This window comes from Notolabrus celidotus, chromosome 6, assembly GCF_009762535.1.
Source record: "Notolabrus celidotus isolate fNotCel1 chromosome 6, fNotCel1.pri, whole genome shotgun sequence".
NCBI lineage: Eukaryota > Metazoa > Chordata > Actinopteri > Labriformes > Labridae > Notolabrus > Notolabrus celidotus.
The window spans coordinates 34687824-34711520 of record NC_048277.1 but is presented as its reverse complement, the minus strand read 5'-3'; the positions used below and the strand labels follow the sequence as shown (position 1 = coordinate 34711520).

The window sequence follows — 23697 nt, the reverse complement described above, 5'->3', positions numbered from 1 at the left end:
TTAACCTTGTTAGGTCAGCTGTTTTCCAGGTTTTCCAGTTTTTCCAGGATGCGTGGGAACCCTGGCTATATAAATAAAGATTGATTGATTGATTGAACATATCTTTTCCATAGAGCTCTATTGTTGACCAAGATACATCAGTGACTCAGGATGTTGTGCTCGGTGACAATGATCACACACTGTAGGTGATGATTCAGACTTCTCACACCATCCAGCTGCTGTTAAAAGTATTTACAAAAATTCTGCGTGTCCAGTCAGTTATTATTTCCATGAGACCTACTTGAAAGGTTTGTCTAAAGTAGGAACCAGATCTCTATGGTCTGGAATCAGGTGTAGAGAGGATATGTAGTTGGTTTAAGTCTCTGACGTATCATCAATGCTCAACATGCATTTAAAGCCGGCCTGTGTCTGACATGATGTGATGATTCCCTGCCTTTCCTGAGACACAGCTGCTCGTGTTTTATTAGTTTACTTCTCACACTAAGCAAGTTTGCAACAGCTGAGAAGTTTACTTATCTTGCAAGAGTACCAGTGCACAAAAACACAGGAAAAGTTAAAAAAAAATGAGCTCAAGACTGACAAAGAAACCACAGCCAAAGGTGTCCAACATAAGAAATCTGCATTTTGACAGCCGTCTGCAGAACGTATAGAAATAAGGAAGTGAAAGTGATCTGGTTGAAGTTGTATTTTCATGTGAAAGATGGTGTGAATGTGTTCTCTGGGGTCAGATAAGGAACAGAAAACACTTATTTCTGTCGAAGCTCTCTAAGTAAAAAAAACACAACCATTATATTATTAGACTCACGCAGAATCTGAAAATGAACCTGGTGGTGTTCCTTCATCTCTGCAGGGCTACATGATGAAGAAAGGTCACAAGAGGAAGAACTGGACGGAGCGCTGGTTCATGCTGAAGCCGAACACCATCTCGTACTACGTCAGCGAGGACCTGGCAGAGAAGAAGGGAGACATTCTACTGGATGGAAACTGTCTCGTGGAGGTGAGAAGATATGAATGGTCATAAATAAAACCTGGAATGAGGAAGTTTGCCTGCAGCTGACACACAAACCAAAGGATGGATTTCATTGTTGTTGCTGTGACATGTTTGAATCAAATCATGTGTAATCAAGAGAACAATAAGGTGTTCTAACCACGTGGTATCTTTAATCAGTCAGGATGATCATTTAAAGCTGGTCTTTTCTTTGTCTGCTGTTTTTGTCCTCTGCAGCCTCTTCATGATAAGGAGGGAAAGAAGTGTCTTTTCATCATCAAGTCCTCGTACAAAAGTTTTGAAATCAGCGCGTCAGACAAGAAGAAGAAGCAGGAGTGGATCCAGGGTGAGTGTGATACGACTTTATTTACTTCTGAGGATCATCTTAGGCTTTATGGAAGGGGATGTAGCTCAGTGGTAGAGCGCATGCTTTGCATGTATGAGGCCCCGGGTTCAATCCCCGGCATCTCCACAAATCTTTTGGGGGCGGCAGTAGCTCAGTCCTTAGGAACTTGGCTTGGGAACCGAAGGGTCGCCGATTCGAGTCCCAGTATGGACGAAGTTTGGCAAGTGGAGAGGTGCTGGTTCACTTGCCTGGGCACTGCAGAGGTGAGCAAGGCACCGAACCCCCAACTGCTTGGGGTGCGCTGGTTGATGGCAGCATCCTCACTCTGACACATCTCTCCCTAAGTGCATGTCCACTGCATGTGTGTGCATGATTCTATGTATATACCAAAAACTGTGTGTAGCATGTCCAAAAAATAACACGAGCGAAAAAATTGAATTTCCCCCATAGGGATTAATAAAGTAGGTTTCTTCTTTCTTCCTGTTATTAACTAATGAGAACAGAAAACTGTAAAGTACACTTCAGACTGCCGTGATGCCACCAATTCACACCAGAACCAAAAGGAGAGAGGTAGAAAGAAGAAACTTTCAGACAAGTGAAGCATCTCAAAATGACATTTCAGCCTCAGGAACAGGTGACTTAGTGAAAATTGATGGCACCTCACATTCTGGTGAGGCAAGGAGAACCATCTGGGAGTCGTCTTATTAAGCCTGGATTTATTTTATGAGAGGACAATGACCTGAGACAGTCTTCTAACTATTGCTGGAACAAGCTGCAACAGGTCACGAGCTGTGGGTAATGACCAAAAGATCAAGATCGCGAATACAAGCAGCCGAAATGAGCTTTCTCCGCAGGGTGTCTGGGCTCAGCCTTAGAGACCGGGTCAGGAGCTCAGACTCAAAGAAGAGCTGCTGCTCCTCCGGATCCAGAGGAGCCAGATGAGGTGGTTCGGGCATCTGGCCAGGATGCCTCCCAAGTCTCCCTGGGGAGGTGTTTCGGGCATGTCCATCTGGGAGGAGGCCACGGGGAAGACCCAGGACATGCTGGGCGAGATTATATCTCTCAGCTGGCCTGGGAGCGCCTCAGTGTCCTCCCAGAAGAGCTGGTGGAAGTAACCGGGGAGAGGATTGTTTGGGACCGAAACTGCTGCTCCTGCGACCCGGACCCGGGTAAGCGGAGGAAGATGGAACCTGCAACAGAAGGAATCTGTTGGAACATTGAACATGATGAACTGGCCCCTCAAAGTCTTCACCTTATCCCCCTTTGAGCATATCTGGGGCGAGTTGGAGAATAAACTGGACAGATCTATTGCACATTGGCTTGAGTTGCAGAAGGCATGAGATAACATTAGTGTTGAAGTTCTCAGGAAATATAAGGACCCTATGTCAGAGAGATGTGCTGCTGTAATTGCTGCAAAAGGTGACACCAAATATTAAAGTTAAAAGTGGATAAAAACAGCAGGACTCACTTCATCTGATATCTGTTGTGCTCAGAGCAACCAGCTGCATGCTTCATGAACGTTATGAAATGAAATCATGTTTTAAAGGCACAAAAAAGGTCGAAGTAGTCATGATGATTAATCCAAAGCGTCACAGCAGATTCACTATTTGAATCTTTTGTCAGTTTTTGTTCCATACTCAGGTACATCTTAAAATGAACTGTAATCATGAACACGTCTCCTCTGCGCTTCCTTCCAGCCATTCAGACCTGTGTGAGCCTCCTGCGTCAGGGCCGGCCCGCTCCGCACCACGAGGCTCGACAGAAGCGCCGGGACCTGCGGCTGAAGCAGCAGGCGGAGCAGGAGGAGCTGGAGCTGAGGATGAGGGAGCTGCAGACGGCCAACGAGGTCAAACAACAAGAGCTGGAGAACATGAGGAAGGTGAGGAGGATTTAATGTGCCCCTGTGATCCAGTCTGGTCAGGAAATGTCTGGTACATTACCAGTTCCCTTATGTAGTATCCTGGATTGAAAATAGCACATGTGGAAGTGTCTCTCTGACATGAGGAGGAGTGGTCCATGATCACACAGTGACTGTATGTGCAATAAGGAGGCATGTTAGACTGATTATACTAACAGTTCTTTAGAGATCAATCTACTTAGTCAAATCTGAATATGTAATAATAATAATTTTAATTATAGAGCCCTTTTCAAAAACTAAGTTACAAAGTGCTTCACATGAGCAGCAAAATAAAACAGGCAGTTCATAAAAACACACAAGTCAAGATAAAGAAATAAAACATATTTTAAAAGACATAAAATTCCATTAAAATAACTCCAAGGGAATAAAGTTATTTAAAAAAATATTTCTTAAGGCGGTTAAAATTCAATTAAATTAAAAAAATATATATATTTAAAAAAAATATTTCTTAGGATCATTCAAATTAAATTAAATTAAAAAAATTAAATTATTTTAAAATATATTTCCTAAGACAGATAAAAAAATCAAATTAAAAAAGTTAAATTATTTTAAAATATATTTCTTAAGACGGTTCAAATTAAATTAAATTAAAAAAGTACAATTATTTTTAAAAATAATTCTTAGGACGGTTCAAATTAAATTAAATTAAAAAAAAATTATTTAAAAAAATATTTCTTAGGACCGTTCAAATTAAATTAAATTAAAAAAATTAAATTATCTTAAAATATATTTTCTAAGACAGATAAAAAAAAATCAAATTAAAAAAGTAAAATTATTTTAAAATATATTTCTTAAGACGATTAAAATTAAATTAAATTTAAAAAGTAAAGTTATTTTAAAATATATTTCTTAGGATGGTTAAAATTAAATTTAATAAAAAAATTATATATATTTCTAAATATATTTCATAAGACGGATAACAAAAAGAATTCAATTAAAAAAGTAAAATTATTTTTAAATATATTTCTTCAGATGTTTAAAAAAAAAAGTAAAATAAAATAAAGTTCAGATAAAATCAGGAAAGGCTCTGCGATAAAAGAATGTTTTAAGAAGAGATTTAAAGGAACTCACTGACTCAGCAGACCTGATCTCCTTGGGCAGATGGTTCCAGAGTGTCAGACCCCTCCCTGCGAACGCCCTGTCCCCTGAGGATCTCAATGCTATATAGTTTGGAGTAAGTCCATGTAGAGCTTTAAAAGTAATCAGTAAAATCTTAAAATCAGTTCTAAAACATACAGGGAGCCAGTGGAAGGAAGCTAACACCAGAGAGATATGGTCATGTTTTCTGGTTCTGGTTAAAACCCTGTCAGCTGAGTTCTGTAAAACCTGGAGACGATCAAGGGATTTGTTGTGCAGGATGCTAAGAAGACAGTTACAGTAGTCCATGCATGATGAGATAAAAGCATGTAAAATCATCTCTGTTTCTTTAAAAGTTCAGTCGTGTTTTTACCACCTCAGAAATATTTCTAAAATTCGGTCTGTTTTAACTGTACAAGTTATAGTCAATATCCTTGATGGTGTTCATGGTCCGTGTTTCTTTTGGGGCCAAGACAGAAAACTGAGCTTCAGTTGTTGGGGTTGTTTTGTAGAAGAAGATGAGATATACGTGCTTCATAGAAGGAGAAAAACATGGCCTGACTACAGTGATTAAATGACTCTGAAGAAAGTAAAACGTCTGTCACAACAAACATGTACAAACCCAAACAAAGATAAAGGATGATAACACCCTACTCCAAATGTAAACAACGAATAACCAGTCCTCTTGAGTGGTAGTGTATGTCTTTCCCTTATGCTCCAGTCAAAAGTTTTGAAACACCTTCTCATTCAAGGGTTTGTATTTATTTTAATTATTTTAAACACTGTAGATTAATACTGAAGACATCAAAATTATGAAAGAACATATATGGAATTATTTAATTTTTTAAAAAGTGTTAAACAAAGCAGAATATGTTTAATATTTTAGATTCTGTAAAGTAGCCCCCTTTTTCCTTCATGACAGCTTTGCACACTCTTGGTATTCTCTCAGTCTGCTTCATGAAGTGGTCTCCTGGAATGGTTTCTAATTAACATGAGCCTTGTCAAGAGTTCATTTGTAGAATAGGTAGGGTTAGTACACAATGGATAGCTCTATTTGACTACTGTTGTAATCCAGATTATGGCAAAACCAGATTATTTCATAGTTTTGATGTCTTCAGTATTAATCTACAATGTGGAAAATAATTAGAATAAATAAAAAACATTGAATGAGAAGGTGTGTCCAAACTTTTGAGTGGTAGTGTATAAAATAAAAGTAATTTATTCACTGATAGATAATCTGTAGACGGCTGAAACTCAAGGATATCTATTAAACACAAAGATCAATACAAAGGAAAGAACATGAAGTAATTCACTGGAATTTATTGGTGAAAAGAAACTGAGGGATTTTCCTGAGGGGGGGATTTTAAAGCTTTATTTGATTTAAATAAAAGACTGAAAGCAAACAGCTCAGACTATTTTTAACTGAGAGAAAGGGAGTCATTGTTTGTTTAATTCACATATTCCAACAGGACACGTTGTACTCTTGATACTCTGATAACCTTTGAAGCAGCTCAGACAGAAGTTACATCTTGAAGGACTCTCTGTGGTCGATGTAACATTCACACACCCTCGTGTTGCTGATTCAGCTGTTTGGACACAAACTGTCTGCGGTTCTCAAACAGGAGAATTTCCTCAGTGAACTCATGGTGACCTCAAATCAAGAACAGAATTCACATGACACAAAATATTACATTCAAGCATAAGCAGACGAAGGGAAGACTCCAGACGGTGCAGGTTGTTGCTTGGGTTGACGACCTTGCCATCTTTTTAAAGGTTGACTCTGAAACGCGATGAAATCAAATACCTGCTAACCACAGTCTCATAAAAAAAAAAGTGAACACAGCAAATGTGACACCACACGATTTGAATGTAGCACTTTACCTGTGGTCAAACTATTTTTGAAGCCAGAAGTGATCATACATCTCAACAAAAGGGTAGATATGTGTTTGATGACGACCGCACTTCTCTTTGAATCTAATCATTCAATGGTTTTTATTTATTCTAATTATTTCCAACATTGTAGATTAATACTGAAGACATCAACACTATGAAATAATCTGGTTTTGTCATAATCTGGATTACAACAGTAGTCATATAGGGCTATCCATTGTGTGCTAACCCTACCTCTGAACAACACAACTGATGGTCTCAAACACATTAAGAAGGCAAGTCATTCTACAAATGAACTCTTGACATTAACTCATGTTAATTAGAAACCATTCCAGGAGACCACTTCATGAAGCAGACTGAGAGAATACCAAGAGTGTGCAAAGCTGTCATGAAGGAAAAAGGGGGCTACTTTACAGAATCTAAAATATAAAACATATTCTGCTTTGTTTAACACTTTTTTGTGAAGTAAATAATTCCATATATGTTCTTTCATAGTTTTGATGTCTTCAGTATTAATCTACAGTGTTTCAAATAATTAAAATAAATACAAACCCTTGAATGAGAAGGTGTTTCCAAACTTTTGACTGGTAGTGTACTTCCACAGCAGCTTTGTAACCCTTCAATCAATCAATCAATCAATCTTTATTTATATAATGCCAAATCACAGCAGGTCTAGACCGTACTCTATGTTCTATTATTAACAAAGACCCAACATCAAGACTGGATAAGATCCAGTCCCGTTTTACAGTCAGGACTGTCTGATCTCATCTTAATCCACCATGAGCAGAGCACTTTGCAGCATTTAGCAAGTTACAGTGGCAAGGACAAACTTCCTTTAACAGGCAGAAACCTCCAGCAGGACCAGACTCATGTTAGACACACATCTGCTGAGACCGTGTTTGAGAGAGGGATAGAGGGAGATGAAGAGAGAGAGAGATGATAGTGGAGAGACGGATAATAGTATTGGTCTCCAATGGAGTCTGGCATGTCCGTAAAAGCTTCCTTTAACAGGCAGAAGGCTCCAGCAGGACCAGACTCATGTTAGACACACATCTGTTGTGACCGAGTTGGAGAGAGGGATAGAGGGAGAGGAAGAGAGAGAGAGATGATAGTGGAGAGACGGATAATAGTATTGGTCTCCAATGGAGTCTGGCATGTCCGTAAAAACTTCCTTTAACAGGCAGAAACCTCCAGCAGGACCAGACTCATGTTAGACACACATCTGTTGTGACCGAGTTAGGGTTGGAAAGAGCTCCAGGGTTTGAACACACTCCAGATAGATCACGTTTAAATGCTAGTCCTGTCTGACAGCTCATGTAGTAATAGCTTGAACTGTTTATTGAAGCAGCAGAGCTATGTTGGTGTTTGGCTCTACGCTTTGTTTACATTCAGAAAATGAAGAAGTGATGATGTCATATCTTAAACCTTGAGCTGGAGCCTGCAGGTGGATGCTGGGACGGTGTGGGGCTGGAAGTTTGAGTGGCATACAGGGATGATTGGTGGGAGAATGTTTGTGAAATCATGTCTGAATCAGCTCTCAGGTGTTGCTTCATTGATCTGTGTTTTAATGTGAAAGTTTGGCCGTCATGAAAATGTTCCTTTCCTGTACGAGGAAATAGCCGTGCAAAGATTTTGAATCTGATAAAAGAAGAAACTTAGCATCATGGTGTCATATCTGACATCTTTTTGTTTGTACTCTGTTAAATAATCTTTGCAGTTTGAGTCACTAGACATGACAGCATCACACACACGGCTAAGAATAAAGTCTCAGACCTGATTCAACGACATTCCTCAGAGGTAATGTCACACCTTCAAACAGGACAGGGTGAGACTAACAAGCATCGTATTCATGATGATCTGCAGAGCTCTTTATAAATGACAAAGTCTCTCTAACGCGACTCGCTTGCTGGTTTAAGTCACACTCAAAACTGTCGCTGCTGGTTTCACACAACAATTAAACTGGGTCACCTAAAAACTGTGGTGGCTCTCCTCTGAAACTCAGCGCTCGCTCATGAATACTCATAATAGCTCGGCTCCGCCCCGCAGCCTCTGAATGATGAATAGTCTGCCACCCGCTGCCAAACAGAGGAATGTGTATTGAACCAGGGAGGGGGGGCAGAGAGGACTCATTAGTCTCCATTAAACATGTTTTTCCAGTAAATCCTCCTGAACCTGACTCACACTGTCTGTTGACGCCGCTGTTTCACCAGCGGTGTTAAATTTAGTGAGTGTGTGGATTCCACTAATAGTCATGACGAATGGCCGCTTCCTGTTAGCATGCTAAGCGGGTGAACAAGAAGAGTCAGTGAGACTGAAAGGTCATGAAGCTGCAGTGAATCAACTTTAAGGATATTAATAGCTCAATATTTTGATCAGTGTTTGTCATTTAGTCCAGCTTCTTTAATTTGCTGCTTTTATTTTGTAGCTGAAAGTCTTTGGGATGTAATAAGACACAGTTTGAAGTCATGTCATCCGGGCTCTGGGAAATTTGAAAAGCATGTCTCTCTTAAGTTGACAAATTTGTTGTGAGATAAAAATAATCAGATGTTGAATTTCTATCGCTTTCTATTGCCTGTACACTTTTAAAATTGTACAATTTAAGTAATTTCATCTTCAAATGCTAAGTTGCAAAATTAGTTTCCCAGCATCGTCGTCATCACTGGAGGTCACTCAAGGTCGAGTATGACCGCCCTTCCCGGTCCTTGTAGGCGGGTGTGGAGGCTGACTTTGGTACAGTGTGGGCAGGGACGAGAGGTGGCGGTGTAAGGTTGTATTTCTATGTTCTATTATTAACAAAGACCCAACATCAAAACAGGATAAGATCCAGTCCCATTTTACAGACAGGTCTCAGTCTGATCTCATCTTAATCCACCATGAGCAGAGCACTTTGCAGCATTTAGCAAGTTACAGTGGCAAGGACAAACTTCCTTTAACAGGCAGAAACCTCCAGCAGGACCAGACTCATGTTAGACACACATCTGCTGAGACCGAGGAATGAATACAGCCTCAATATTCATCATCATGCTTAGAATGCTGTCTCTCAATGCGTGGAACCCTCTGATTGAGAGATTGTAGTTTAATACTGAAGACATCAAAACTATGAAATAATCTGGTTTTGCCATAATCTGGATTACATCAGGAGTCAAATAGGGCTATCCATTGTGTACTAACCCTACCTCTGAACAACACAACTGATGGTCTCAAACACATTAAGAAGGCAAGTCATTCTACAAATGAACTCTTGACATTAACTCATGTTAATTAGAAACCATTCCAGGAGACCACTTCATGAAGCAGACTGAGAGAATACCAAGAGTGTGCAAAGCTGTCATGAAGGAAAAAGGGGGCTACTTTACAGAATCTAAAATATAAAACATATTCTGCTTTGTTTTACACTTTTTAAAAAATTAAATAATTCCATATATGTTCTTTCATTGTTTGATGTCTTCATTTTTAACCTACAGTGTTTACAATAATTAGAATAAATACAAACCCTTGGATGAGAAGTCGTTTCCAAACTTTTGACTGGTAGTGTACTTCCACAGCAGCTTTGTAACCCTTCAATCAATCTTTATTTGTATAACGCCAAATCACAGCAGGTCTAGATTGTACTTAATGTTCTATTATTAACAAAGACCCAACATCAAGACTGGATAAGATCCAGTCCCAGCTTACAGACAGGACTCCGTCTGATCTCATCTTAATCCACCATGAGCAGAGCACTTTGCAGCATTTAGCAAGTTACAGTGGCAAGGACAAACTTCCTTTAACAGGCAGAAACCTCCAGCAGGACCAGACTCATGTTAGACACACATCTGCAGCTGTACATGGTTGAGGTTTCAGTTTTTAAAGACTGTTCTCTTTTTTTTTTTTAAGTTATATTTTTGGGCAATTTCGCCTTTTTTTTTTTGATAGGACAGCAGAAGAGAGACAGGAACTTTGTGGAGTAGAGAGAGGGGGAAGACATGCAGTAAATGTCAAGGCTGCAATTGGACCTACGACCTCTGCGATGAGGGCTATAGCCTCTGTTTATGGGGCGCGTGCTTAGACCACTAGGCCAACAGCGCCCCAAAGACTGTTCTCTTTAGACTAATGAATAATGAATAATTGCCACTTTTTCTACACCTTAGTAATTACATGCAACACATCCTCTACTTATTCTTTATTTAGGAAGATATCACAAGTTTAGCAGAAAAACTCTTACAACCCTTTCATTAGCATCTTTCTCCCTTACACATCAGTCCTATCTGACATCTCTAAACTTGGTTTGCAGTACAGTATGCCTCCAGGGTGCTCTCTCTCATGTTCTGCTTATATAAATAACCGTTGTGGTGTCTGTGTGAGTCTTTTATGTCTGCTCGCCACAAAACCCCATCGTACCTGTAACACAGAGCTCTGACATTAAGATCCAACCTTACAGCAGGGGTCAAAGATATTTTGTGTGTTTGAACTGTTTAGCTCAATGGAACTTTTATTCTTTGCTTATTTTTTCTTATCTTTATTTTTCTCTGCAGTGAACACTTTCTCTCTCTCCCCTTGTTTTCATTGCTCTGCTCTGTTTAATGTGAACAGCACCTTGTTATTCAAAATAACCACCCCACACACACAGTGGAGGAATAAAATGATGGGCATTTTCCATTTCTATGGAAAGTTTCACTGTGAGATTAGTGTTAAAAGTGATGTTTTCCAGATGAGGTGGGCACCTGTTGCTTTCTCTCTTTTTAGGTGACTTTCTGATGGACTGATTTGTGATACACAATATATTATTAATACTTTATTTTAACTTTATGTATCTATTTCTACTAATTTCCTACTATTTTAATTATTATTTATACAACTATTTTGATTAACTAATTTTAAAACTATATTTTTTATTATATTTATTTTGAATTAATTTATTATTTCTTTTTTTACTTTTCTCTTTCCTACTATTTTAATTATGATTTATACCATTATTTTGATTCATTAATTTTACTATTCTATTTTAAAATTTATTTATTTGGAATTAATTTATTATTATTTATTTTTTTACTTTTTTCTTTCCTACTATTTTAATTATTATTTATAAAATAATAAAAAAAAAATATTTTTAATTCTTAATTAATTAATTAATTAATTTTTTACTTTTCTCTTTGCTACTATTTTAATTATGATTTATACAATTATTTGATTTTTTTATTTGAATGAATTTATTTATTTATTCATTTTTATTTTATTTTACTCTTCTCTCTCGGTTAAGGACTTCTTTTTCTATTCCCTTTTTTTAATGAAATATTTGTGCATGAAATCTGCTTCAGAGTCTAATGGATGCATTGTTGTTTTGTGCTTTGTTTAAAGTTTAACTGAACTGAAAAAGTCCCTGCATCAGTCGACACATGTGAAGCTCTCGCTGTGTTGCAGGGATCAGCAGGGTTGTGACAACACAAGCGTGCAAGACAGTCTAGCTACAGACCTCCTCAGTCAGGCCCCTGCTTCTGCAGACCTCCACAGTCAGGCCCCTGCCTCTGCAGACCGCCACAGTCAGGCCCCTGCCTCTGCAGAGCTCCAAAGTCAGGCCCCTGCCTCTGCAGACCTCCCCCAAGACAGTCTAAACTCTCCAGACGTGCAGAAACCGTCGGTCAAACTAGTTCACGTCGTTGTTTTGTAACACACACTGCAGAAGAGAACAACACGTTGTCTCTGTTTGTACCACACACTGCTCTCCCATGAATGCACACAATCTGCCATTGAGGTGACAGTCGTGTCTCGCATAGATGGCTGCATCAATGCACAATGAACACACATGTATGGCCACAATGTTTGTGTGTGTGTGTGAGTATGGGTTCTCTCTCCCTCACACACACACAAACAAACAGAAACATGCAATAGGAACTCAGGCTCTCACACTTTGTTGCTAAAAGTAGAAGACTGTCACAATCTGAAGACTGTTCTCAGCTGGGTGACACAATCGACATGGCCGCTGCTGGCTCGGCTCCTTCTCGGCTTCCTAAGTGTTTTTTATTTCTAATGACTCCTCCTGGTTTCTGTGCTTCAATGTAAACAACACAGAAATGTTTCAAGAGTTTAACTTCTAGATAACATCAGCCATCGAAAGTGGAAATCTGAAATAACTTAAAGGCGTTCAGAGATAACAAACGTGCTAAAACTGGACTTCCTGTATCATTGCAAACACTAATCCTGTCTTTTACAGCTTTTTTTAAAATAAGTTAAAAACAACTGAGTGAGGCAGAGAAAAACAAAACAACACAGAAAGGACAAAGTGAGTTGAAGGTTGTCTTTTGCAAAGGCAGTGTTCAAGGGAGGCGGAGGTTAACCTCATTGTGTTGCACAAACGTTTACAGTGAGGTGTGGGTTACAGGACCGACCGTACGGATGTCACAATAAGAGTATTGGACAAAGAAGTTTTCATGTTTACTTTGAATTATCAGAGAAGGATTTTTCAAAATGATGGCTTTTATGCATTGATGTAATTACCATAGACCGTATAAATAATGGACGTAGTATCCGTGACGTCACCCATCTGTTTCTGAAGTGCTGTTTTGAAGCCAATCGGCGGCGGTGGCAGCCATATTGGAAATGTTGAACTCAACATAACTTAGTGAGGTAAAGAGGCGGGCTTTGAGCCTCCTAGCCAACAGCTACAGTGTTCCCGCCTGTCAATCAAGTCAGCTGTGCCTCTCATTGGAAGACTCATAATCTCAATATCTTTGAAATTTCTGCATGTGTGCCAATCAAGAAATGAGTTATCCAGACTACACTCGTCTTTTGATCCAGGCTGTAAACATGTTTATTTCTGCTGTAAAGATCGTCTTTTTTGAATGGGTGTGTATGTGGTTTCCAGTACTTCTGGAGCCAGCCTCAAGTGGATCCTGGATGAATTGCAGTTTTTAACACTTCTGCATTGGACTCGTATTTTTAGACTGGAGGTTGCTGCTTGGTAATTACAAGCTGGAAGTATCTGCCGAATCAGTGAAAGCCTGAAAAGAGGGGTGTCGTTGGCCTAGCGGTTTAAGTGCGTGCACCACATACAGAGGCTGTAGCCCTCATTGCAGATGCTGCAGGTTCCATTCCAGCCACAGCCGTTTTCTGCATGTCCTCCCCCACTCTCTACTCCCCACATTTCAGCTGTCCTGTCCATTAAAAGCAAAAAAAAGGCCAAAAATAGAACTTAAAAAAACAAAAGACAGTTTGAAAAGCACAGGCAAGCAGAACAGAGTCCAAAGCAATAACACTGGGTGAAATATGGACTAGGGAGCATTCAGGAAAAGGGTTAACTTGATGTCAGGAGTACTGTGCACCAGAGAAAGAGGTTTGAGTTATCTCTCTTCATTAGAGTCTTCACAAAATCAAGCAGCAGGCAAACATGTCTGGATTCTGTATGAACGTGTAGGCTGGAAAGCTGTTAAAGAAGGAAAAGCGGATTCTGTTAACAGAACTCAGAGATGCTGTAATAATAATAATTAACATGTTTGGGACCTCATCTAAACAAAACCCTGTCTCTGTTCGTCCAGGCTCTGGAGGACGCTGCAGCTAACGCAGCAGAAGAGGAAAGAAGACGTCTTCAGACCCAAACTGAACTCCAAGACCGTTACAAAATGGACCTCGAGAGGGAGAAAATGGTACATCACGTCTTGTCATTATCATGTAATCATTACATCAGATCAAGTAGTGGAGCAAGAGCAGCTTTGACACCACTTCCTCTTTATAGGAGAAAGAATTTGTATGTTGTTTGTTGTTAGAACAAAAAAGTAATTCAATATGTCTGCAGGTGTCAGGTTACATGCTCAGTGTCTGATTTAACTCCACACATGCTTGTTATCATAAGATACATTAGTTAGAGTATTTCTCTTTGTGATCCACAGGTTCGTCAGCAGATGGAGGAGCAGGTGGCGCAGAAGTCCACTGAGCTGGAGCAGTACCTGCTGCGGGTCCGAGAGCTGGAGGACATGTACAGTCAGCTGGAGGACGCTCTGGAGAACGAGAGGCACGCCAGACAGGATGAAGAGGCCGTCCGCAGGCTGCAGGCACGGTGAGTTAAACTCCTTCAAACACTCATCATGCAAAGTGGTGTGATGGAGAAGTGGATGAGAACGCATTATACAGAAACTATAGACAGAGATGGGTCAACTTGACTTTACCTAGGCTCTGTTTAGGAGACTTAATCTGAGCCTAAGAGAATATTTTATCAGAAACCAGTTGGATTATATTGCATAGTGAAACAGACAAACCTTATCTATGGGAATCTTAAAACACTAAACCCACCACACCCCACCACACCACACCACACCGCCCAGGCTGAGTCTACTCCTCTTCTTTATTAGTCACACAGCCAGACATTCAACGTCTACTTCCCTCTCTCCGCCACGTTTCCTCCCTCCCTTCTTCTTCCTTCCTCTCTGCTGACACTTCGTTACCACTAGTGAACACGTCAGCAGCAGTACTGACCAAAGTGCTTTAATTAACCCGTTAAACAGACACTGCTGTCATCGAAAAACAGCCAACTACACAAGTGTGAGTCAGACTTACACCTCTGTTTGTTTTGGTCAACGTGCCTCTGAGCTGCACACTCATCAGGATGAGGCTCCAGGTACTAATCAAACATATGATGAGTGGAGCTTCATGTTTGGTATTTTTTCTGATTGTCTTGTCAGTACGTTGAATATGAAAGCATCTCTGTGACAGTGTGCTTGAGTGTTATGTCTGCTTGTTGTCCAAAACAAACACACAAGAGGAAATGTAGTTATTTCCTCATTAGTTCAGTGAAGAGCACAGCCTCTGATCATCAAGATGACAGGTGTGTTCATAAAACTCTGTCTGCCGTTCAGAGTCTCTGACTAGAAGTGTAAGCAATGCAAATTACATTAATCCTGAAGTGCAAGCTGGGTAGTTACACTTACTCTGAAAAAATACAAACCTGCTCTATAGCACCACCTGCTGGCACACTGAGACTATGAATAGTATTTCTTTCTTTCTTTCTTTCTTTCTTTCTTTCTTTCTTTCTTTCTTTCTTTCTTTCTTTCTTTCTTTCTTTCTTTCTTTCTTTTTTTCTTTCTTTCTTTCTTGGACTGGGTTCACATTTGTTAAAACCTCTATCGGACTTGCTTTTATGTGACTTTCCCCTTTTAACCTCTTTTTATTCTTATTTATTATTACTTTAAATATGTATCTAACAAATTAATTGCTTTAATCTCATTTGATTATTTTATTTGATTATTTATTGTTTGTAATTTATTTTTAATGTATTATTTTTATTGTTCCTAATTTATCCTTTCCCATTTTCTATTTTCTTTGACGTGATGTCGTCTTCTTATTCTTATTCTTAAAACCTTTAATTCTTTAATTTACTTATTTATTTATTGTTTATTTATTTATTCATGTATTTTTGAAAAACCTCTAACAATGATCTATTGGTCTACTGTCTCACCACTTTATTCTGTTTTAGTTGTGTTTATTATTTCTAATCTTTTGCGTTGAATATGTTAAAATGGAATGTCGATTTAACAATTTCATGTTTTAAATTGAGTTATTTATAATTTGATGACATATTTGAATTTAATATTTTATCATTTAATTTCATATTGTACTATTTCATATTTTACAATTAAATGCTATATTTTAAATAGAATATTTTAAAATTTAATGTCATATTTTAAATTATTTTTTTATAATTTAATGACGTATTTTAATTTTTTTTCATATAATTTAATGACATATTTTAAATGAAATATATTATAATAATGTCATATTTTACAATTTAATGTTATAACTTCTTTTCATATTTTAAATTGAATATTTTACCATTTAATGTCATATTTTAAATTTAATTATTTATAATTTAATGACATATTTTAAATTAAATTTTTTATAATTTAATGACATATTTTAAATTTATTTTTTTATAATTTAATGACATATTTTAAATTTATTTTTTTATAATTTAATGACATATTTTAAATTTAATTATTTATAATTTAATGACATATTTTAAATTTAATTTTTTATAATTTAATGACATATTTTAAATTTATTTTTTTATAATTTAATGACATATTTTAAATTAAATGTTTTATAATTTAATGACATATTTTAAATTTAATTTTTTATAATTTAATGACATATTTACTGGAAAAAACAACAACGTAGAGACTAAAATGGATCCTTACAGCTCGTCGCTCGTTTGTAATGTATCAGTGTTCACATGCAGCTCATTAACAAAGGACCAGATGTGCTATAAAAACTGAAAAGTGTTCCTCTAAAGTCAAAGTATCATGTTCCAAACTCCTCCATGTCTGCCTCTGTGTGGTGCAGGTTACTGGAGGAGGAATCTGCAAAGAGGGCAGAGTTGGAGCAGATCCACCTGAAGCAGCAGCGCGCCATCTCAGAGACGGAGGCGGAGAAACAGGAGCTGGAGAAGGAACGTCTGGCAAAGGAGAGCGCTCTGCAGGCTGCCATGAAACAACTGGAACAGCTGGAGCAAGAGAGGCAGGGGGCGCTGGAGCAGTACCAGGTCAGCTGAGTTGGAGTCATGTAGTGGAGAAGCTCTAGGCCTGAAATCCACAACAGTGATGTGAATTTAAAGTGGACTGTACAAATTAAATGGAGGTAGTTTGTTATGAAAGATGACATTTCTGGACCAAAGGATCTGTCTGTGTTTCAAAAGTTCAGATTTTGATAATGTAGTACATGTTTGCACCACAAGGTGTCACTGTTTGCCTACTATATGAGAGGCAGCTTTTTAATCTGAAGTTTCTACAGGAGAGAAAAACCCAATCTTTGTTTTTAGCTTAATAAAAACTGTTGTTTCTTTTTGTTTCTGTGAACCAGACGGTGATACAGAAGCTGACAGTCGCAACCAACAACACAAAGACCTGGAAGCACAAGGTGGCTGAACATGAGGGCATGTTGAGGCAAATTCAACCAGGTAATAGTCACACACAGTGTTAGTTTAAAAGTTCATATCTGAATTATTTAAACTCTCTTTTATATCTGATGGATCATGAGTTTGAGGTCTGAGTGTTTTGGACTCACAGCTCATCTCCTTGACTTGTTCTCTCCACAAAGCTTCAAACAGACTCCTGCTGTGAATTAATGTCACAAGGCCTTCTCCAAACTAATTTCCCAAAAGAGTTCATAAGTAAAATTAGTGGAGGAGAAACAACGTGAAGCTTTTTTTTACTCTGTTGCGTCGGCTCAGGCGAAGCAGGTCACGGCCAAACAACCAATTTAAAAAAGGGCCGGAGGGAGAAAAACACAACAATGAGATATTCAGATTCCACAGATTCCTCTGGCTGGAGGCTTCATGATGATGATCATGTTGTTTACTACAAAGATGTCTGCTTTAAAGGTGACATATCACGCTTTTTTCATCAATATATATTGGTCTAAGAGGTCCCCAAAACATGTCTTTGAAGTTTATGCTCAAAAAAACACTTTGAAATCAGATTTTGGTCTGCCTGAAAAACCCTCTTCTTCAGTCCTCCTCAGAACACTCTGTTTTCTCTCTGACCACGCCCCCTCAGGAAGTGGATGTGCCCTCGGCTCTCCAGCACGTTGATCTAATGTTTATATGTTGGCTGAATATACACGGCTGCTCAGAGATCACGTTACTTCAACCCTCTGAATCTGATCCAGAATCTGATCCTGACGGAGAGGCGCCTGCAGCAGGACCTTTCTGAAGGATTGGTCACAGATTTAGTGTTTCTTGTTGTTTTATTTATCAGTATGTAGACGTGTGTCTTGGTACACAGCTACGAACATGTAGCTATGTGGCTATGCTAACTAGCGCTAGCACTTATCCATGATAAATAAAAATCATCCACTAGATCTTCAAATCTGCAGACGTGGGGAGTAAAACCGACCTTTGTGTTTATTAAGACAGCCTACAACTAGCATGCCTCCCTCCTAAGCTCCTTGTTAGCACACATGTGTGCAGGTAATGAAAAACAGAGGAGGGGATTCAGTATTATTTTATACAGTCTATGGGCTGAACAAGCTCCGAGCTCTGACTCCGTGACAGACCGGATATTGTTGTTACGTAACAAAAACACTGAAGTCTGAAACGGCTCGTTTCACACTCATTTACAGAAAGGTGGAGAAATCAGAACAGGGGCAGAATGGATTTTTTTCATTCTCGGGGGGTTTGTAGACATGCCAGGGAAACATATTTCAGGTAGAGAACCATTAAAAAGTCCATTTTGCATGATATGTCACCTTTAATAGAATGAATATCTGTCTCCCCAACTCTTGTGGTGAGAGAAGGTTCAGAACTTAGTTGCATATTTTCACAGGTCATCTGAAATGAGCTAAAACACACAAAAGATGCAGTTCAATATTTCTGAAAGGTGAAGTAACTGAATGGTAGAGCTTAACTTTGTTTTTTCAGATCATAAGGAATTAATAGAAACAGGTGGCTGACTTGAGCACCAATGCTTAGTCAATAACAACACGATCGATCAAATCAAAATAGACAAACACAAACTTTAGAGTGAAGGCGTGTAGTTTCCTCAACTTCAAGGTTTATTTTTAAATCTTACAACCTCGACAAAAGTCCTACAAAGATGAGTTACCCAGGACTTCCACCAGATCCCTTTGCGGTCCGGCTCCGTGCTCTCTCGTCCGTCAAAACCCACCGGTTAGGTTTTCAGAATGCAGCACGGGGCAGGACCGCCGGACTCATGTGACCGAGGTTATCCCGCGGTAATCACTGAATCAAGGATTCTCCTCCTCCTCTCCTCCATCCATGTTGTCCTTCTGGTCCTCTGAAAACCTCTGACCTGTTGACTCCAGGCCTGGCTCCGCTCATCATGGATGTTTTCATTCTGTTTTGGTGCCTGACTTCCTGTCCCGCTCCATCTGCTCTGTTGAGATTGATCAGTAGGGCTCTGACCTGCCAGATCAGAGACGCAGGTGGAACGCAACGGAGTGGATCCAGTGGAAGTTAACACATTGACTAGAATAGAAACCAAAATCAGATCTGGTGCTGTGACGGATCGGAGACGGACCAGACACTGATTATTAGACTCACTGACTGCTGCTTTGTACTGTCACTTAAAATATATTTTAGTGACACATAATTAAAGGTTATAGTCCACATTAAATCAAATATTCCTACCTCTGTGGTGAAAAGTATCTTGTTTCGTCCCTCCAGGCTCAAAGGGACCGCAGATGATCACCAACTGGGGCCCGGCAGCCTTTTCCGACGGGGAGCTCAATCTGAGGGAGAAGAAATGGCAGGAGATGAAGAGCCAGGGCCAGTAGAGCTCCCTGTGAGCCCTGAATCATGAACATGTGAGCAACTTAGAGGAGAAGACAAGAGAGGCCTGCGTGGATGAACTGGTTTTCAGTGGAACTCAAGTGCCACGTCTATCACCTTTATGCCTTTAGAGGTGCCAATTAGGAACCAGTGTCCAGACTCAGTCAGTGTTTCACATCATGAGGAGATATCTCACTAGCTGTAGCAAGGTTCAGATGAAAATACTAAGTGAAGAAATAATAGGGCTGTGTTGTCAACATTTTTGTTTTCCTTTGTGTATTAATTTTTCTTGATTAACTGAGCAGTTAAAGAAGGAGGGTGAGTGATGTTCATCCAATGATAGGGGATGTTTCTTTTCAAAGAGAGCTCACTGGATTCAATAATATTCAACTTTAACATCACAGTACATTAAAGTCATTCTGGGCTGCAGAGCGGGAACTTTCACTCTCTGGTGGTTAAACTATCAGTTTGTGGATCAAAGTTCAGCAGCCCGGAGTTTGACATTTTGGCTGTCACTTCTTCAAAGGTTGCTATGAAGGCAGTACTAAACCACAAGGTGGCCGCACCCTGAAGCAAACCCTGTTCTATCCTGTATTTTTACTCCTAAGTGGTGAGACAATTATTGAGGAAGACCTAAAGCCTGTGATTAAGACCATAACTTTAACAGTGATTATTAACTGAGGTGATAAATCAAGTGAGATTCAGGGTCAGTTACTCAACTGCAGCCTGTTGCACCAGCTGTGTGTTACCTCAAACGTAGCCTAGCTTGAACCTAATTTCTAATTTAGGATGGAGTTTACACTCTGCTAACGTTTAATGGTTGCACCAGCTGAGATAATTCCAACGTTAGCATAAGTTACATCTTCTGGGTCGGTGTAAAGTCCTCCATTAAAGACCAGGTTTTGATGGAGCTCTGTTTCCAATTTGAATGATGAGGAGAAGCAGCTCTGATGTGTCGACAACACGCTCTCCTCATGAGATTACAATAAACAAAAACGTATGACTCTGATCTTAACTCGCACTTTTGTTCCCTAAGAGCCGAGATAATAACGTGCATCTGCACAACATTAGAGTGCCGTTATATTAATGTACCGTATGTTGTAGTTCACGATTTCACCACTAGATGTCACTGTTGTTATTCTACACTAGAGATTAATTATCATCATATCAATATGATTTGTCAAATTTCACCTCTATGTTGCTGTTTGTCGATTAACGGGGCAGTTTTATGATTAGCTGTTAGCTTGTTTAGAGGCAATGTGGCGAACAGGAGTTAGCACTTAAACACCCTACTTAGAAAAAGCTGTTCACTGATTGGCCAAGACGAAAGAAAACGTCATATCTGAGATAATATTTTGATTAGTTTAGTTGTGCGGTCATCTAGTTAAGACAAACTTTACCTCTCCGTGGTGAACTACATAACTTAAATTACAAACTAACTAGTTTAAACATATGGTTTAGTGAGGACTTTAGACCCTAAAGGTGCATTTCGACCAAGAGTTCCTGGGTCTTTTAGCCCCCAGAACTACTCTTCCCGGAGCTAAAAGGTTCCTGTTCCCCCATTGTTGCGTGCATTTCGACCACAGGCTGAAGTCCCGGGTAGATTGTGCAAATCAGGCCAGTGACGTATGGAGAAAAAAAATAAGTAAATGCACTACACCACCAGACCAGTAGAGGGCAGTAAAACAAAGACGAATGCCATGCATCACAGACGACACATAGAAGCAGATGGAAAGGCAGGTATCATTATGAGCAAGCGCGAGTAGCAAAGACGTTTCAACACGGCTTTAAAATCCTTTTGAACTCAAAAAGCCTTGGCAGAGATCGGCCGGTGTTTTGGTTTAAACAGCGACCCTGTTAACTGGAGACTCTCAGCCGGATGCATCCCTCATAAACGTCTTTAGACGATCATTAAATATCTGATGAGGATCTTTTGAATTCTTAATAAAAACTAAACTAGTTTGCATTCCCAGGAACTCCCTCTGTGTTTCAACAGCTGTGTAAACTCCACAAACAGTGACACGTTCAGCTGAAGGTCTCCAGTTTACAGGGTCACTTTTAAAACCATAACACCGGGAGAGAAGCAGGATAAAGTCCCTCCGGTCGAAAAACGCTATAACTTAGGACTCAACTTATGTAGCGCTGGTGCAACAGGCTGCTGGTTTCATTCATTTGCACGTCTCATTGGAACCAGTGGCGTCGCCCCCTGCTGGCCATTAAAGGAAATGTAGGTGTATGGTAATTGGCTTTCAAAGCTTACATTAAAACTATTAAATCTGTACATTATGTGCAGCTTAGTAATAAATGAACCCGTGTACATGTATAGCTTCTATTCAGCTCTTTCACTGTGTGAATTTTATCTCTGAAAAGCACTACTCTCCACATCCAGGCTGTTGTAAAGTTAAGAGTTGGTGAAGTGATTATTCTTTCCTGTGACTGTTTTCCTCTTCACTCACTGGAACCGTTCATATAAAGTAGGTGAGGGACTTTTGTACATATTCTAACCTTTTGTGTTTGGTCACAGTGTTTTGTCGTCCTTGCTAAAGTGAAGCTGAGGATGACGTGTTTAATGTAAGTCAATATTTAACAAAGCTGTCTGTATGAGATAAAAACTACACCCAGAAAATTCAAATACTCTGTTTGATTCATTTAATCTTTTATCAGTCTTATTATTTCCAGTTTGTCTGGACTCGGTTTATCTTTTATTTCCTTCCTGTAACACACCGTCTATCGGGCATTTGGTTTAAATCTCACAAACAACAACAACAAATAAACTAACTGCAGAACATTTGTGCTGTGTTGTCCTATAACCATCGGTGCCTTTGTACTGTAGTGAGTGAAGTGTGATTTCTATGTGATGATTTTATAAATATGTAAAAAGCTGAAGACTGAACGATGTAATAAAACATGTCTCAAACAACCAAGTGTATTTTTTAACTTTAACACCCTTTAAAGTACTCAAACCAATGAACTGCATTCTCCTCTATCCCTCTCTTCAACACGGTCTCAGCAGATGTGTGTCTAACATGAGTCTGGTCCTGCTGGAGGTTTCTGCCTGTTAAAGGAAGTTTGTCCTTGCCACTGTAACTTGTTGAATGCTGCAAAGTGCTCTGCTCATGGTGGATTAAGATGAGATCAGACAGAGTCCTGTCTGGAAGATGGATGAAGCCAGATAATGTGAAAAATATGACAAAAAAATCTGTCTTCCTGTCCCATTAAAGTTACTAACCATAGTCCTTTCTGGAGTCCCTGAGCTCCCTTGTCCCGTAGGTTTGCTCTGGCCTGCTGCTGTGGACGTGCCAGACTCCAGCTGCTACAACTACTACTATCTGTCTCACCACTATCATCTCTCTCTCTCTTCATCTCCCTCTATCCCTCTCTCCAACACGGTCTCAGCAGATGTGTGTCTAACATGAGTCTGGTCCTGCTGGAGGTTTCTGCCTGTTAAAGGAAGTTTGTCCTTGCCACTGTAACTTGCTAAATGCTGCAAAGTGCTCTGCTCATGGTGGATTAAGATGAGATCAGACTGAGTCCTGTCTGTAAGATGGGACTGGATCTGATCCTGTCTTGATGTTGGGTCTTTGTTAATAATAGAACATAGAGTCCGGTCTAGACCTGCTCTGTTTGGAAAGAGTCTACACGTAAAGACTGTAATGTACTTGAATATCCACTAGAGGGCGCTTCATTGCCACACATTCAGTCTTTGGAGGATTTCAGTATTTCTGAGACTAAACATAGTAAACATGATCACTTCAGATCAGCAGTGACTTATTTCCATGACTTCACCGACCTTATCTTACATTTTCCAAAATAAAGCTTCTCACTGTCTCACCTTTCTTTCCTGGCTCATGCATGATTCTGACAATATTAATTTAATCCAGTTAATTTTGCAGCTGAAGTAATGTTTAATTAAATCATCATTCTCTGTTTGTGATGTCTGGAAATAAACATTTAATTTATAGAAGGAGAATAAAGCTTCCTGCCAATCAGACGTCACATTACAAAGGTTATTTATTGAAACACTATGGGGCTGAAAACTGTTAAACTAAAACTTTGTAATAAACTTTTTCAGATTTTTTTCAGTGCTTTATCATTGGTTTAGAATACTTAGACCATTCTAGGGCTTGGTTACTATGAATTACATTTATTATAAATCATTAAGGGGCTTTTTTTTTGATCACCTGTTGGAGACTTGCTTCCACTTGGTCTCCAGCCATCACTTTCTA

General features: G+C 39.2%; 1 protein-coding gene, 1 long non-coding RNA gene and 1 other non-coding gene across 6 annotated transcripts in view; 2 read left to right on the top strand and 1 right to left on the bottom strand.

Annotated features, from left to right (window-relative positions):
- The window catches only part of swap70b (switching B cell complex subunit SWAP70b), a 45967-nt gene extending 23576 nt beyond the window's left edge, over positions 1-22391 (top strand). The window contains exons 5-12 of the mRNA XM_034685274.1: positions 851-997; positions 1226-1334; positions 3032-3213; positions 13731-13838; positions 14082-14248; positions 16528-16726; positions 17044-17140; positions 19367-22391. Coding sequence (XP_034541165.1) covers positions 851-997; positions 1226-1334; positions 3032-3213; positions 13731-13838; positions 14082-14248; positions 16528-16726; positions 17044-17140; positions 19367-19476 — 1119 coding nt within the window. The 3' untranslated portion in view covers positions 19477-22391. The remainder of the gene's footprint in view (positions 1-850; positions 998-1225; positions 1335-3031; positions 3214-13730; positions 13839-14081; positions 14249-16527; positions 16727-17043; positions 17141-19366) is intronic.
- Positions 1389-1460, top strand: trnaa-ugc. The gene has a single exon. It is a non-coding gene; the product is annotated as a tRNA-Ala (tRNA).
- Positions 19060-23697, bottom strand: part of LOC117814141 — an 81254-nt gene continuing 76616 nt past the window's right edge. The window contains exons 4-5 of one of the 4 annotated variants that reach the window (XR_004631517.1): positions 19331-19431; positions 19060-19105 (exon numbers count right to left, since the gene is read on the bottom strand). This is a non-coding gene — a long non-coding RNA (uncharacterized LOC117814141). The other 3 variants (XR_004631515.1, XR_004631516.1, XR_004631514.1) reach the window with 3 other exon arrangements.